This window comes from Phaethon lepturus, unplaced genomic scaffold (genome assembly GCF_000687285.1).
Source record: "Phaethon lepturus isolate BGI_N335 unplaced genomic scaffold, ASM68728v1 scaffold40006, whole genome shotgun sequence".
In the NCBI taxonomy this organism is placed as follows: Eukaryota; Metazoa; Chordata; class Aves; order Phaethontiformes; family Phaethontidae; genus Phaethon; species Phaethon lepturus.
The window spans coordinates 8,695-26,532 of NW_010547631.1; the positions used below are offsets into that span (position 1 = coordinate 8,695).

The window sequence follows — 17,838 nt, forward strand, 5'->3', positions numbered from 1 at the left end:
CTTGCTGGCAGGCCAGCATGAGAAGCTGGACTGTCCTTGACTGCTTAGCAACAACTCAAAACATCAGCCCCTTATCAACAGTTTCTCATCCCAAATCCAAAACACAGCCTCACACTAGCTTCTGTGAAGAAAATTAACTCTATCCTGGCTGAAACTAGGACAATCAACCATTGCTTAGAGGCAGTTTGGGGTCTGTGTCCTTTGGACAGAATCTTTACTGTACCTGTAAAGGACTGGCAGGTGTGCAGAGCAAAGGAATTTGATACAAAAACTGCCTGTAGATGAGCTGGTTTCATGGAGCTCTGAGAAATCTGTATGCAGCTCGGATCAGAGAAAGCCTCATATGTTGTGACATGAAATGGAAATATTTTGGAAGTCAGGAAGAAGTCATCTTCTGGTATAATACAGTACAAAGATGGATGCTATCGTTATTGGCATTTATGACATATAGGTATTATTTAGCTCTAATGGCAAGTTTAAAACCTTCTTCTAGTTTTGCTTGCTACTTTCTGAGAGTATGGTACTAGATGCACCGCAAATCTTTAATGCTGTGGTAGGATTAATGTTTTAGTAATGGTGCAGCCGAGCATAAAACATTGGACTAACCAAATTACTGATCTTGTTCATACCTTGATTCTTATTCTTCTCTTCTTTTCCTTCCTCTGTCTATTTATAAACAGAGTGGCTTGGAGTTTGCCTTTACAAAGGCCAGTAGGATAATTTATTTTCTAATTAACTCCATTCAGCTCAATTCTTCTGGAGGTGTATTTTATACAGACATTGCTATATCAGAACAAAGCATCGGGCTTTGGGAGACGTACTTACTTCACATAAGCTATCTGCAGAGAAAGCACAAACAAAATAACGATGCTTCTTGTTTACCCTTTTCCTCCCCATCCCCGTCTTCCAGCCAGGGAAGTTTCACTTGAAACTGTCTTGTTTTACGCAGGCATGCAACTGGTCATGTATTCAGTGAAGGAAGCTCTCCAGGGCAGGCCTCGCTGGCTTCGGGCAGGCCATGATATCTGCTACTACAAGTAAGTGTATTTTTGGTGAAGAATTTGTGGCTTCCTTTCCCCTCTGTTCCCTTCCTGCTAGCTGTGTTGGTGTTGTTAACCTTTGACCACCAGTACCATATGTTTCGTGTCTCTAAATTGGTGCTAGTTCAATGTGTTACGTGTTTCCACCTTCAGAAAACAGCGGCGAGATCGCTGTATTAGATGCCTAGGGAGAAACAGGACGTGTGCAGAACGCGGATCCCCAGGAGGAAGAAAGGCAGTGGGGAGCGCTCAGACCTTGCTGGTGCAGCCAGGAATACAAGGAAGCTTAACCCATGAAGGTAGTGTTAGCTGGCTTTTTCCCCTGTCCAGGAAGAAATGAGCTGGATGGGATCATTGTTTTACTTCTGCATATGTCAACTTTGGTAAGAGGTGTAGGAGCTGAGGAGCTAAAGGAAGGGTTAGCATATACATGGAGGGGGGTGTGTGCATACACACAATCTGTGTACACCTGTATGCATAGGAAGAAATAGACATATTCAGATACACCTTTGTAAATCTGTCTCTATACCTTAGTATCTTCACCAGCTTCCCTTCTCTGCAAAGCTGGAACTGAAATCCTAGAAGGCAAACTGCTCTGGGAACCACACTTACTGGTACCAAGGCACTGTTTGTAGACCATGTCCTGATAGCAGAAACAGGAGGGGTTAACCTTACTCGCTGTCATATGGGAACTTCGATCTTTCTACTTGGGGCCAGGCAACAGTGGTGTAAAGGAATTCTGACAAGCTCGGGGCTGATATCTATGCAAGTTCCCTGTTTCAGGCTGTTTATTCAGTGTGTTTCAGAAGAAAAACACTAGATCAGTCTCATCTTTAGCTTATCACTGTTTCTCACATGAGTCACGCTCCAGCTCATTCTCACCCAGGTGTCTCATTTTCATGCAGAAAACTGATCCCTGATTCGTTCTGGTTATTACAGTTGAAGGAGACAAGTGCGGAGCTTGGATTCTCAGTGGCTTGAATGAACCCTGTTTTATTTTCTCAAGGCTTCCAAAATGTTATCCACAAAATTCATGACTTATTTTAAAGATGATGATTGAAAAAGTTTTCAGGACTAGGACAACTGGTATGTTTTGTATTAGAAAATCTGTGCAGAGTTGAAGGCTGTGGGACAGAATTACAGGTGTGAGTAAATGTATTTGGTTGAGTGCCCGTGAATGGGATGTCTGGGAATGATGCAGCCTGGGATGGTGCAAGCAGGAAGAGGAGCCCTGCACTGGAAAAAAGAATTCACATATTGAGGATGAACTGGTAGAGCATTATGGGTGAAGTTCACACACTTTGTAATCAAATATTGCAGCATTTGGGGTTAATTAACTGTTTTATCCTGGTCTTATCTGTCATGACCTGAAAGCTGGGGTTGAGAATGCCTGAGTGACAAGTCTTCTCCTTTTTTTTGTTCTTCTAATTATTTTTTCTGTCACGATACCTATTCACCAATTTGCATCACCAAAATGCCTTGGTGTCTCAGGACTCTATGGGTGCTGCATTAGGCACTGTATAAACAAACCAAAAGTCTGGTCCTTGCTCCTAATATCTTGCAGTTCAAGTGTAGGACTTGGGCTATCCAATGACTGCAGACAGGCAGGGAAATACAAGAAAACAGAAAAGTGTTAACACAATTAACAATAATTGTTTGGCACGGTAAGTAGTGCTCTTCGGACAGAGATGAACTTTTCTGATGTTCTCTATGGTACTCCTTTCTTCATGAACTCATGTGATGGGGCTGATTTTAGAAACTGATGTGGAAATAATGGGCTTTCTCTTTGTAAGAAATTGTATATGTGTTGTAGTTCACAATTTTGCTGTTAAGTTCAGAGGTGACTGTTCACAAGTGGATTTGATGAGGTGACAAACCCAAACAGTGAGCTGCATTCCAGAAGTAGTAGAGTCTAAAACTTGGATTTTTTTTTTTTTTTTATCAACACAAGCCATCACAAGTATTTTTGTAATATCTTTTTGTTTTTTTTTTCTTTTGGGGGGTGGGAGGGGAGCAGTGCTGAAGGATCAGCTTATCCTTTCTCAACATGGCATCTTGTCTATTGCAATTTGAATAGCTCTTTTATTTTGTTCCAAGTGCTCTTCGCGAACCTTTATTCACCTGACCTTTTCTACCTCAAGAGCTAACGTACTGTGGTGCACTGGCTTCCCTTTGCATGCCTGTAACTTCTGGCTTCTGTGAGTATGGGCTTCTTGTTGGGCAAACTTTACGTGCTGATTACTATAGCAGTGGCTTCTTGTGTCATCAACATGGCAATCATTGTGTGGTGATTATGCAGCAGCTGACTTCTGAGATTAAGCCATGATTGTACAATTAAGCTTGTAATCAGATTCTTGTTCAGAATATGTCAGAGAATGGAGTTTTATTGATTTGGAATATTCTGTGTTTTCTAACTGTACATTGAATTACATGTCAACATATTAATCTAGGATAACTACTTGTTGTCCGTCTCATTTACTGTTTATTCCAGGTTTACACACGGTTTTGTATATACAAGAATGTGCATACATACACATATGCACTTTCACCTCTACTGAAACTCTAATATTTTTGTTTCAGTGATTATAGAAGAGATTCCCAGTCATGAGAATTTGTATGTGGGAGGGAACGTGAAGACAGTCTGATTGGGGTTGCTCAGGCTTTGCCTCAGAATTGAGAGGAGGTGGAACTGCTATAGTGGTATCATGTTGCCTGTGTTTTGGGGAAAGCAGTTCATTTCCATTCACCCTGGTCACAGGTATCTTGTGGTGGGACTAGCATGTTTTGAAGGGAACCTCATGTAATTACTTTTACCAGGAGTTATTCAGAAACATGGGAAAGCGTGATATACTTACAAAAATAAGGAGGAACTCAAAGATGCCCTTAATTGCTTTTGTAGGAGGGCTTTTATTGAGAGCAACCTCTGAGCTGAAGGACAGTGGGAGGAAAAGCATACTGGCAAGGTGTCTGGGTGATGCATGTTGGCTGATCTTTGACATTCATCTTCACTGAAGCTGCGATAGTTCACTCATAAAGATGAATGTTGTGGCACAACTCTGTCATCGTGTACCTTTCCCATATGTCTCACGAGAGTTCTTATGTTACGGGGAGTGTTAGCAGTGCTTTTGTCAAAAGGAAGCTGAGTGACACTTCTGCTCTATTTTATCGCCTCCCTGTGAAGTGACAGGATACACCCATGATAAACAGAGTTGCAGTTACCATAAAATCATCTAATTCACTTGCTGTCTTGGCAGCTTTTATGTGCTGAATAATATTCCTTTCCAGGAAATTATTTAAGGAACAACGCAGCATGCTGAAATGGTGACAGTGTGCTCGTGCCTTTGGTTTCATGGTTCATAGCATATTATCTAACCTCCAGCTTTTTCAGACAATAGTCAGTTCACAGATAGTAATGAGGTACATGGAATATCTTGTTCTCAGATCACCGCTAAAGACTTTGGCTGTTTGGTGATCATAGCGGTGTCAGAACTAGGTCTTCTCTCTTCAGCATCTTTATAATCACGTTGAATGAAATCATCATCATAGCATTAGCAGGCCACCTCTCAGTTCTAATGGTATCTGTGAGAGAGGGTTGAGACACCAGTCTCGGTCTGAGAGCACCTGACCTTTACAATACAACTAAAGGCCTTAACAGCAAGACGGCCGTGGGAATGTTCTGCTTTGAATGGGATCCTGCCTGCACTCTTGACAGTAAAGATGTCTTACCATGGATATGGCCCTTGAAAGGGAACTTGTGTGTTTTCCGGTTTCCAATCTGGCAGATCCCAACATAACAGCCATGCCCCATACATTGTTAAATACTGCTTTTTTTTTATGGTATGAACCAAGGTGTTACTAAAGCATATTGCACTTAACAGCCACACTGAGAGATCTGAGAAAGCTAGGGCCTGTAAAATGAGGACACGAGATGCCAGGTGGTAGAAGGATTTTGGACAAAGCGAATGCATCAGCAGATTAGAAGTGGTACATAGTTTACTTTCTATTTGGACTCTGTTTTGAAATGGCCTAAAAATCTGGGATATTCGTATTTTCTTCTGCCTTTTTAATCTAAGCTGATACAATGCTCCATTCCATCACCTACCAGTGCCTTTTACTATGTTAAATGCTGCAGACAGGAAGTCTGGAGATGAGGTGAGAAAGAGATGTTGTTCTTGTATCACTTGGTGCTTTTTAATTCCTGAGTTACAATCCAGCTCCTTTACTGACCTGCCTGTATCTTTGGCCAAGACGCTTCACCTGTCTGTGTCTCAGTTTCCCCATCTATAAAGGATGGAAAATTAGAATCACTTATCTGCTACCTAAAGAACAGGAATAGATAAACGGGAAGCGATTTTTAATTAGATAATACTTGCAAAGGTCTTTTAAGCTCAAAAATTTATTGTGCAGATAAGTAGTATTACAATTATTAATTAACTTTCCATCACAACTATGTTAGAAATATACTATCTGTACATTATTTCTGAAAGAGAATAGCAAGCAAAATTATTTAACTGTTACAAAGTGACTGAAAGGCACAGTAGATACAGCTTCCATGCTGATTAAAAAAAAAACCCAAAAAACCCCAACACACTTTGGTCTCTTATTTTCTTTCTAATAATCAGCATATCAGTTTCTAGAGAGCATGTGAGACTTTGAACATTTTTTGAAAGAGAACACAAATAAGGTAGTGAAGACCAGATCTTGCTAGGGTCTTTTTCCTTCCCTGTTCCTTGATTGTTAATTTGGGCTTCATGCTGGTATGGTAGAGAGTTATGATGAAAAAGAGCTGTGGAAGAAAAACTATCAGCCAGATGGAGGAACAAGGAGGCAATAGAGCCATCTCGGGGTGACAGCAGTAGGAGAAGGAGGCAAAGAGGAAAAATGCTCTTTTTATGTTTCTTTTCAAGAGATTCAGAGCTACTGCATTTTATGATGGATTGTGAGAAGACCAGGTTACGTGCAATAGGAATACACGATCATTTACACTGCTTACACATAGGTGGTTTTTTTTCTTTTCAGTGCACGAGTTAAGAATGTTGAAGCCTCACACAGCCACTCGTAAACTTCCTGTTACTACCAGACAGTTTGCTATAGACTGAAACAGGTGTCAAGAAGTGATTCAAAAGCCTGGAAATATCTGTTCTGGGTGGGTAGTTCGCTATGAATGTGCTGCTAAGCAGCGCAGTGAGCGCGCTGCGCGTTGGTACCCTCGGCATCATGCGATCTGAGTGCTGTCAGGAGTAAGGACCATTGCCAACCAGCGTAGCATCAAGGTCAGAGGTGTCTGGTGCTGCAAAACCTCTGGGTTAAGCGGCCATTTTAGACAGGAGAGGGATTTTTGGCTGCACAATTACAGACTACAGAAGGAGAAGCCTTTACTGGAGCACTTAGGGAGAGGTGGAAATAATGTGTATCTAAGATATTTAGGCAGTATCTGACTGCAAAGACCTGCTTCCTCCCACACCTCTGACTACAAAGGTGAATTTGGAGGGGAGGACTCAGAAGGTGTCAGCACTTTGTGACAGTTCTTTATGAATAAGGTCATCTAACCGTTGGAATGACACTGAATATAATAGAGGTTATGGAGATGAGTCCTTTCCTTATGCACTATACAAGAAATGGTTCTTAGTTTTGACAGTGAAGGATAATTAACAGGAAATAGATTAAATGTTATTGTTTTGATTTAAAAAATTTTTAAAAAGGCTCAAATCCTGGATCCACTGAAATACATATATAATAGCTAAGTAGATGTTTCTATATTTGTGGGTTTGTTGCATTTTTTCTGAGTTTTTGTTCAATATTAAGGTGGTTTATTTGCAAAAGAACTATTGGGGTGAAGGGTTCACCTGAGAATAAAATCATAGGCTTTTCAGTTTGCCACTGTGACTCAGTGTTCCTGTACTCTCTATTGATCCAGTCAGTATCATTCACACCACGTGTTCTGAACTATTAAATTCAGGTGAAAACATAGCAGTATTGTATCGTGTCTTCCTTATGAAAAAGAGCTGATTATTTTGGAGAATTTGACAAGAATAATTATCTTTTCTCTCCGCCTCTTTGAATAAAAATGAACAGCAGCAAAATAAACTAGTATTGTAAATTCTAGGAGCTGAAATTGCATCTTTTGGTTGCCTTTTCTATTTTGCATTTTAATGCAACATTGATGATAACATTTGTCAAAGAAACTTCACAGTCCTTCAGAATCAGAAGGTTCAGCAACAGCATAATTGGTGCAATGTGGGAAAAATATTGTTTGAAATGTATTTATGGATGTGATTTGCTGTGAGGCTTCTCCCTAAAGTGCATGAATTGTCCCTTCATCTCTGCTGAAAGAAAAGTTTCTTACTCGGCCTGAAGTCATCTCTGTATCAGAATAAGTCTGAAGAAATCTGGTCCTGGAACTAGATGGAGAAGCTCACTTTAAGATTTTCATCGCTTTAATGAAGGGGTTGTCAAGGGCCTGAGTGCACTAATAGACATTGATCCTGACCAGCCTCAGCTGGGGGCTCTGTTTAAGCTCCATCCTGGCCTTTGTCCCTGCTGTAGTTGTAGCCTCTTTGGCCTCCGTTGTAGCGAGGGTCCAGCTCAGTCATTGCTGTGTCTGTGCTTTGCCATCAACTCTGGTGATCTGGATCCTGACCCATGGACTGACCTACTGGCTTGACCCAGACCTGCCTCATCACCGCAAATTTGTGATCTGCACGCGTGGTTGAACCTGCCATCCCCGGGCATGCCCTGCTCAGGTCCTGTGGGAGGAGGCCCTGGCTGGTGAGGCCCCTGCTCTGCTGGCTGCCATATCAAGCTCAGCTCCCCATCTTTTAGAGAGCAACTGGTCCTCACTGACCCCTGACAGGGAGAGGCTCAAGTCTTTGAAAAGGAGGGATCCAGAAGAGAGGCCTTTTGGGTTAGGTCGCAACCTGCAAATCTCTATGAGGTCACTTTTCCTCTGTGTGCAGTCTCTACCCAAACCCACTCTCTTCCTCCTCCTACTCCAGAAAGAGGCTTTGATGATATTTGAAATATTTTTATGTCCTATTTGCTTTTTTATTCCTGGAATATCCCTTCCTGTAGTGGAACTGAATGGTTGGTTTCGTATGGTATTCATATTTTCCAAATCTCTATGCTTTCACAGAATATTTTCATACGGTATTGTTCAGGGCTGTGAATAGGTGCCTGCATCTCTGAGCAAGATAATGTGGATATCAGAAGAAATACAGTAGTGTTAGCTGAATGCATTAGTCTAAATGTGTCTGGACTGTGCTACACAAACTAGTATTAGCTGGCTTCTTTCTCATTTGCACCTTCACAAAATGAAACAAACTTATTTTCCTATGCGTGCCCCCCATCCCTCAGCAGCAGGCGACTGGCTGCGGCTGGCTGAGCCCAGTGCTGCCGGCATCCAGTTCTGCCTGCTGGTCTTTGTGTACTGCTCAAGTCCCAAGACACGCTTGAATCCACTGGTGTACCACCTTGGTCACTGGTCCTTGCCATCATGATCCTGTTTGTGTCTCTGTCTAATGGAGCCATGGTTTCTCTAACCTTTTGTCTTTCATATAGCCTTTAGGAACGTTGCTGTGTTACTGGATGTTGTTTAGTGCTGCGTTGTATTTTCGTACCCGTTCATTGCTGGGATTGGATGGATCGTACTTAACATGGGGCCTTCCCAGTCTTGGTACAATGACTGGTTGAGTTTGGAGCCCATCTACAGCATGAGATGAAAGCTCATTCAGGGTAGACACTTCTCTGAATGCTTAGTTCTCTCATAGCTGCTCCAGATGGGCATCTGGAAGTGAAAACCATCTACTTTACCCTTCTTTCTCTTCTTCCAGAAACCACTACCGCTGCAGTGCAGCTGCAGGAGAAGGTGTGAGAGGAAAATTCTACTACACGCTCACCTTCAGCATCAAGTTCCCTCATAAAGATGATGTCTGTTACCTGGCTTACCATTACCCCTATACCTACTCTACAATGATGGTAATACTGATATATGTCCACCTAGATAAGCTGAAGGGCCTGACAGGTTGGAGCTGCTTGTGTAGATTTTGAGATAGCATAGAGGACCATTTTTGCGGGCAGTTAATGACCATGGTGCTGTCATTGCTTTGCTTGCAACTGCAGCCTCTGCCAGCTCTGGAGGCCAGAATGCTGTAGAAGAAAAGAAATTTCTGTACGGGATAAGCTGGGCTACAAACCATTAGTGCTTACACCAATCGTAACGCAAACCAAAGATGTCTCTATTTGCTTAGCGTTGCAGGATCCCCCTCCTGAAGGGGTGGGAAGCAGGGGGCTAAAGCTAATGGCAACTCAGGAGTGGAAGCTGCTCGCCCCCCCTTCTGACAGAGGGTAACAGCTCAGCTCTGAGCTGCACCCAGCAATACCACAGTGCTGCACCTCACTTGAATGCTCTGTGGCCATTTCCTCTCTGTCAGTTGGAGTGTCAGCAGGCGTTTATGACACCCCCACCAGTGCTGTCAGTACAGGAACAAGTACAGAATACAAGTCTAAGGCATATATTGTATTATTGAGTTGTACCAAGCTTGCTTCCTGGGAAAGGATTTGTTTTCTACATCCTTTTGTGGCCAGGGGCGGATGGTAAGGGAATTTTCTGGGAAATACATCCAATGTGCTTTCTCTAAGATTGATATAGGAGAGCCCAAGGTCTGAAAGGAAGGTAGGATAAAAGAAGGGAAATTAATAGTTCTGTGAGTAGATTTGCTTTGCTGTTAAAGATGAGAAAGATGTTACTGAAAATGAAGACGACAGAGTTCCAGTAGATCAGTTCCCCTTTCTTCTCCCCTCAATTTCCATTGTTAACCCTTGTTCTTCTGGGCAACAAATGCTGGTGTGGTTCAGTGAAGTTTGGGCTTGCTCTATTTTTTTTATAATTGTCTCAGTTTGCCATTACCAGATATGAAATACTCTATGCTTTCGAGGGAGACAATGTCCTCTCCTGCTTCCTAGCCATGCTGCTCACCATACCAACATAGGTATTAGGCTTAGATTATTTCCCACTCAAACAACAGTCTCTTGTCGACTGCTTAGCATCCTAGTTATAGGTGTTCAAAGAAACTGCTTCGACTATCTGGGACAGGGTCAGTCAAGCCTTAACAGTCCAAAATATGCCTGCCAGCTCATTTGTCATTAGGCTTATGGGTACCAGTTACACCTTAAAATCAATGAGGAAGAAAGTATGCTCCAGTAGTGGGGTTTGACCTATGGCCTTGAAGGCATGTGTATACCACAGTCTGCAGGGCAAAAGACAAATGCAGTACTGGAGAATTGTGTAGACTTATTCACCACCATACTTTATTACTGAAATGCAGTGTTTCACCATTATTTTATTGTTATTGATTTCTATCTTCTGGCACAAAAGCAAGAGAGACTTGAAGAGTTTGTATGCTCTGGGAATCCCTGAATGTCTCACCTGCTCCTGAATGAATAGACTAGAGATGAAAAAGATGTTACTCCTAGACTTGCAGAGCCAAGTCTTGAAGTATTTCACTGCCTCCTCAGATAAAATGCTCATTGAAATTAAAGGGAATTTTGCCCAGGTAAAGTTGAAATGAACTAGGACTCAGTAAGGACCATAAAGTTTGGTAAATAGGAATTATGGATGGAAAAGATTGGTAGATTGTCATGTCCAGCTCTTTAGCCAAAGCAGAATTGTTGCCTCTAATAATTCTAAAAGGCTGCTTTGCTTGGACTAATTAAAAATGTCAAGTGATGCAATTTGCACATTTCCATGTTACTTTAATTTCCACAGTAAATAAGCTAAATCAGGTTTGCGCACCAGTAGATTTCATTTTAAAGCATTTGTCCACTGGTGAAGTATGTTGGTTTTACATATCAGTAATAAATTAAAAGTGATTGCAAACCCAAGGGCTCAATTAAATACATAATGCTTTGGGGAAGAACATAAACTTGTATATGGAGTTAGTAATTTGAAAATGTTTTTAAAATCATATATATTTGATAGTTACAGGCATATTTACAGGAAATACACATTGCAGAATCCTATTTGGACTGGATGCACCCTGCAGTTCATTACTTTTTGTCCATTAGTAATTACATTTATTTTATGAACAGTAATTTATCTATTTTTACATCACAGAATTAATTGTTTGGATATCTAGCTGAAATCTCTGTGGCAGCTATACCAAATTAAGTTTCACTGGTTACCAGGAACATAAATAAATGATTATATTGAGTTCTCTGTATCTATGCAAGATCATTAGATGTGTCTAATAATTGAATTTACCTTATAGAGCAGTATGTTAATTGTTTTATGACATAAATGACTGTAAATTTCAGTTCTGTGTTTGCATTCAAATGGATACTGGGAAAGCAGTCAAGGACAGTGAGCTCCAAGGTTTGAGGAACAGGAATGTCTTGTCCCATAAACATTGGTTAAAATTTTGCCCTGATCTGTAAAACCAAAAAATTACCGTGTAAGGGCTGTTCAGTGAATTGGTGTGTTTTGGTTAACGTACTGTTAGGACAAGCGTGCATACTGCACTGTACCCGTTTCTACCAGTTGAGAGACAACTGGTGTTCCACAACACTTAGAACACCCTGCGATGGGATTACTTACACTAACCTTGCCGCTTGCGATTACAACGTAAACAGAGAACGACACGTCATCTGGTGTGTGGGTGACAAGTAGCTATATGTCTAATGAGGTGATCAGAATTTGTTCCAAAAAGCCTTTTTTTTTTTAAGCTGCCAATTTTTTTCTCAAATGTCTCAAGAAGCTGTTGGACTTAAGAATTGTTTAAAACGGCCATAAACTTGGGGGGGAGGGAGCAGAGAAGGGGGGAAGAAAATATCCTTTTAAAATAACTTATTGGAAAGATGCTCTTTAAATTTCCCACTACCGATTGTACAAAATGTTGTTTTGATGTACACTTTTTGGCTGCCTCTAGTGTGGAGTTGTTCTGAGTTTCACTGGCATGTGCTTGACAGCTAACCAGTCAGTTCTATAAGCGCTCAAAAATGGTGAGTTTTCTCACATTTCGTTTCTACACAGTCCCTATTAAAATATAAGGTGTAGGGAGTTCTCTTTTGAGCTTCACATATGCATAGAAATTCCTTTACATTAATAAGAGAAGCACCTAGGAACGGTTCAGGTAAAATGATATAATAGTAATAGTCCTCTGCAGCTTCAGTGAACCGGGGTGAATTCTGAATGGTTTGTGGGATGTAAAAGGTGATGATATTAACTGGCAGAAGAGAGAAGCTGGGAAGTTAGCAAGAGGTGAAATTAGTACCAATAATAATAATACACAGCTACTAGAATAAAATCAGATTTTATGGACCGTGAACTTATTTATAAATCTGTTTCCTTGCTTCTTTCTCAGTCCCATCTCGATACCCTGGAACAAAATAGGAACCCCAAGAAGGTTTACTGGAGGCAGCAGACGCTCTGCGAGACACTAGGAGGAAATTCATGCCCATTGCTCACGATCACTGCCATGCCAGACTCTAAAAAAAGAGATGACTTGGAGCAATTCTGTAAGTAGCCAAATGAAGCATGAAAAAAAGTTGCTGGCAACTTGCAGTCATATCAGCAGCAGCAATGACAACCTGTTTCGTGAATATGTTGATTTTTCTTACCTTTTTCGCTTTGGAAAAAGAAATCTAAATATGGGGAATAGCCAATTATGACGCTTTTTAAAATTACAGATTTACGTGGAGGAGGGAGGAGAGCTGACACTGTAATTGTTTGACATTAGTAAAGAAAAATTTGAAGTAAAAACCGAAGTTCAACATCAACAATCTCCAACAGCAAGAAATTGTGTTCGAATAACCAGTTTAAAGAGAATTTTTATTTTTTTGTTGGTGTTCCAAATTGAAATGATTTCTTTATTCTGAGGTCTCAAAATTGGAGGGGAAAAAAGGAAAGTACAAGGTTGCTCTTTCCCAGCTGTGGATAACAACTGAAGTGTTCTAGTCAAATTCCAGCTCCTCCAACGTGCTCAGTAGATCCATCTGGACACGATATTGCATTCTGTCCAAGTCATAACTTATGGTGTACTATCTAATGGTAAATATTGTAACTGCCATGTTGTATCTAGAGGTTGTTGTTTTTCATTGTGAAAATCAAAGATTTAGACCTTCAGTGGCCTTGCTTAACAAGATTAAGATATGCAAGTTTCTGTAATCAACAGCAAGTGATAAGATTCTGGTTAGCATCACATTGGGTTAGCTTTGATTTGAGAGTAAATTACTAACTCCTGTTATGTACGTTGATTTTTTTTTCTTGAGACAGTAACAAGGCATCAACTGATTTTTTTTCCTCTGCTCTTCAAACATCTATAGCACAGGTTGAAAATTTTGAGGGAGTGTGGAAATCTAAATTGTCTTAAGAATTTTTTGGATGTTAAGGAAATATATATCATTATGTCGCTGAGATACCAGGTTAGGAGCATCCAAAGGGATTCTGTGATATGAATCATATTTCTCATAGCTGAATTCTCCTTTCGGGAGTATGTGATGATATGTGGCTAGGACTCCTCATAATGTCCATACTTCATGCATAAACTTAAAGGAAGTTCAAATATCAGAGCTGGTGAAAATTATTGCTATCTTTCCTGGTTCGGGTTTAGAGCACAGTGACTGCAGTTATGCTGACATTACAGTATTAGCAAACTGAGCTCATAGCTTTTAATTATAATTAAAAAATTTATAAAATTATTATAAATTGAGCATTTGCCCTGAACTAGCAAATTTCTGAATGTGAACGTGCTTTTCTAGGTTGAAATCTCAAGGCAAAATTGCCAGGTACAGGCTCCATGGGAATTCATAAGGTGCATGCACATACAAGCTTTAATGTCAGAAACTGGTAGCAGTATTGGAGAGAAAACTGGATTGTTGGTGTTGCTATTATTAGGATTATTTACACAACAGTAGCACACACAACACGTGATTAGGGGGTTTGGCTGTGGGTGGCTGCTGTCCATGCCTGACATGAAGAGATAATTCCTGCCCTTAAGCACTTTTCTTCCATGATAATGATGATATAGAACAGAAAACCAGTGGGCGGTAGTTGTGATGGGTGAGGTTGGTTATATAAAGAAGCCTTTGGCACGCTGCAGACGATGACCTGGTTAGATGTTGGCCGTTGACAGCGATGTTTAAACCTCATGGCAGAAGGTCTTAACAGGGCAAGTGAAAGAAAGTTGGAATATTTTATTCGAGGATTGGAGCCACCCAGAAGAGACATGCAGTGAACAAGTTTCTCTGCCCAAATGAGTATACCTCTCCAATGAAAGTACGTAGCAAAAGCTAAGCTAATGTTTGGATTTATCAAAGCAAGGACCTGGAGTGGGTCAGTCACGTGATGAGTGAATATGCTAAACACTGAATTTAAGAGCTTTTGGCTTTGAAAAAGCTTTCTGAAAAGTGTCTTTTGTCAGAGGGGGGGAAAAAAAAATTCCAGATTTTTTGTGAAACAGTATTCTTGCTTTCTGACCAGTGCTACAACGTGCCCAGGTCTGCAGTCATGTAGATACAGTGATCAGGATTAAAAACTCGGGGGTAAAATCACAGGCCTGTACCAATGGAGCTAAAGCAGGAATATTTAAGTATGCTTTTACCTTTGGCAACACACAGAAGAGGGAAACTTAATTGCATATACTAATAATAGGCTAGACTATATGCCCTCTAAGGCCCTTGGGGCTAGCCCTGGACTGAAACTGTAGTATGCCGGGCGTGGAACAGCACGGGAGAGCGGATGGCCTCTGTGCGTGCAGGACTTGCAGCCTATATTCAAGACAAGTGGGAGGCACACATGCTGAAGTGAGGATCATGAGGAAACCACAACGCAGTACTGACCAGTGCAATAATACCTTGAGAGTCACACTGCCTTTAGGGAGTATCATGATATAAATGTGACAATATTACAAGGCACTGCCGTCTTCTGGAGCACTGTATTCTCAGAGTGTATCAGAGTGCAACTTGCAGTGTTAAAAAAGAGTCTGGCAGGTTTTCAAAGGTCATTAATCTGTATGTGAAGACAAGGCTTGGCTTATTCAGCACAGATTTGCTGAAAGATTCATAAAGGTTCTATGAACAGTTTGGACAGATACTTGTTTTGAATGTTTCAGGCTGTTCTATTATTCAGCATCTGGGTTCAAATTCTACTTATGTGTCTGAAGTCCTCTTTATTTTTGAGATCAAGAAATATCCCCTGGCTTGTGATATGTTAATTCAGTGGCATCTTGCAGTTCTGACCAACATGCCATGAAATCATGTGCTACGAAACAACTCTTCTTCTGAAGCTTTGCAATGCAATAAGGTTGAGGACTTCCTAATCTATCCAGGAACCAATTGAACTCAATCGAAACAGAACATGTAGAAATCCCAGTCGTCTGAACTGAAATAGGAATTGTTTGGGGGAAAGACTGTCAAGGCAAGGCAGCACAGTTTCTACAGTTTCTCTCAAGTTTCCAAGACCATAAAAGTAAGCACCAGTACTCTTAGGTAATGAAAATATTTGTTGTTTTATCAAGTGGAAGAACAGCAAAGCAGCACACCATATTTTATGCTGTGGGGATGCCTCTAGGCAAATCTGAATAACCACATTATGTGCTTATTTTGTTTAAGCAGCTTGGTTAATTATGGCTTTTGGGGACAGATTTAGCCTAATTTGTGCTGATTTGTGTAGCTTTGATCAACAGTTACTTCTCAATTTCCTCATCTTGTATGACATGCCCTTTTCTCTGAAGTGGTTCGGCTGATGGAAAGACCTGTATGTCAATATTTTCCATGCTAAAAACGTAACTCAAAAGCAACAACTTAGAGCTAAATGTATAAAGAGACCAACGGGTGAAGGCTTTCCCAGTAATAACTCCCATTGGTTTTTCCAGTCTCCATGCATACGCATTTCAGCTTGAGAAGTGATGTGGAGCTCCAATACTGGGGAGCTTGGCACATGGATAATGAATAAAAATTGATAGCCCTTGTTCTTTCTATCTGATTCTGGCCAATTCATAGTTTTCATGAGCTACAGTCATTTTGCTTTCCTATCAAATTTGTTATTTCTCCTTTGTACATTTGTTAATATGTACCTCGAGACGTTCTTTGCAATAATGCCAATGCCACAGGTAAAACATGAGGCTTGCCAGGACTTCATAGCTGTTGCACATAATTGTACTTAAATACTCTAAATCCTTCTCTAGTATAGTCACATGGGGAGCAGAAAACATCACTGATGAAGAGGCACTGGATGGAAGAGGAGTGTTGGGAGGGCAGTGTGATCAGTCCAGTGGGAGTGCAGTGGGAAGGAGTTACTGTGGCACTGGAGGTGCTGATAGAGGGGGAGTGGCCCAGGGACAATGAGGGCATGGCATCCTCTGCGTCAGCGTGCTTTATTTTCCTTGCTCAAGTCTTTCAGATTGGTCTTGTCAGGCTTTTGATTAATGTGGCCTTAGGATGGTTAAATTTGTCTGAGTTAAATTTATTAACGTGCACCTTGTTAATGGGAAGCACAAGCCATGCATGCTCGCAGGAACTGCACACTCACTGCATACTGAAGGGAAGAAAAATGGGCTGCTGTTTTCCTTCATCATGCCTTGTTTATGTGAGGTTCTGATACTCACTTTAGGCTCCTTTCTCCTCCTCTCTTTCTGTCTCATCTTTATGTGATGGTGTACTGAATAATTTTTATTAAATGCTCAGTTCTGAAACGGATATGAAGAAAGAAAGAAGTGAGACAAGAAGTCTTTGGCTCTTTGTGCTTTGCATCTCAGTCATGCAACAGTTACAAACAGCACAACTTTAGTCACACTTGATCAATGTCTGTGGGTGCCTGATGGCTGCAACAGAAAGTCCAAGGCTGGTCAGTGGTCCCTGCCGGGCTGTGCAGCTCCATAGACTTGTACAAATAGAAACTGGGAAGGTCTCTCTTGTTGTTTCTTTCTTGTGTGTTCTTTTTTAAACTTGCCCTTCCTGCTATCATATGAAGACTAAGCATCCAGCAAGGAGGGATGTTTTTGCTACGCATCCTAACTGCAATATCCCCCATAGTCTTGAGATAAAGCCGTTAGTTTCCCACTCTGACTGTGTGTGGGAAGCACCAATGGCGAGACAATGGGACTGTTTTTTTGTCTTCTCCATTATCTGTCTTTATCACGTTCCTCTTTGCCTCCTCCTTATTCCTTCTTATGAAGAGTTAGACACTGCAGATTTGACCTGCTATATTACACACAGAGCATTGCCTCAGCAGACTGTAGCTCTTCTCAGAATTATTAAAAAAAGAACATACTCCGCTCCACCCCCCACCCCCTCCCACCGAAAAGAGAGGAAAATATAGTTTTGTGTAAGCTTGCATGTGTGGTGAGGCTGCATGCTCCACCTGCCCTGGATATTGAATCAGCACATGGGAGCCTTTAAGAAGGAAAGAAGTTGGGAGTGGAGAGGAGAGAATGGTTGGGCAGGTGCTTACTCTTTGGTGACTTTGTTCCTTGATATGTTAGGTCTAGCCTTAGACATTGCCTGATGAGAGTTAAAGGGACTTTTGAAGGGAGAGCAATTCCCAACATTTTTCAGGGCATTCTCAAATGAATGCAGAAACAGTGGGAATGATAAAGCTTCCAATCTTGGTGCTGACTCCCTGCTTGATGAAGTCAATAGGTGCTTGCAGAGCTCTGATTTTCTTGGGTTTGCCACACACAGCCCAGTGAAGGCAGTGTTAACAGCGTGCATGTGTACTCGGTAATAGTTTGCAAACCCTTAATTCACAGTGTTATGCACGCAAATGTGCCGTATGTAACTGTGTTCTACTAAACCCCCAGCAGAC

At 41.2% G+C, this 17,838-nt stretch overlaps 1 protein-coding gene across 1 annotated transcript in view; it reads left to right on the forward strand.

Moving 5' to 3' along the window:
* LOC104622822 (cytosolic carboxypeptidase 4-like) overlaps positions 1-12,551 on the forward strand; it is a gene marked incomplete at both ends in the record, with an annotated part of 20,177 nt that extends 7,626 nt beyond the window's left edge. Inside the window, 3 exons of the mRNA XM_010289706.1 lie at positions 950-1,037; positions 8,870-9,014; positions 12,398-12,551. Of these exons, the coding sequence (XP_010288008.1) occupies positions 950-1,037; positions 8,870-9,014; positions 12,398-12,551 (387 nt within the window). The remainder of the gene's footprint in view (positions 1-949; positions 1,038-8,869; positions 9,015-12,397) is intronic.
* Between the last annotated feature and the right edge of the window lie 5,287 nt (positions 12,552-17,838).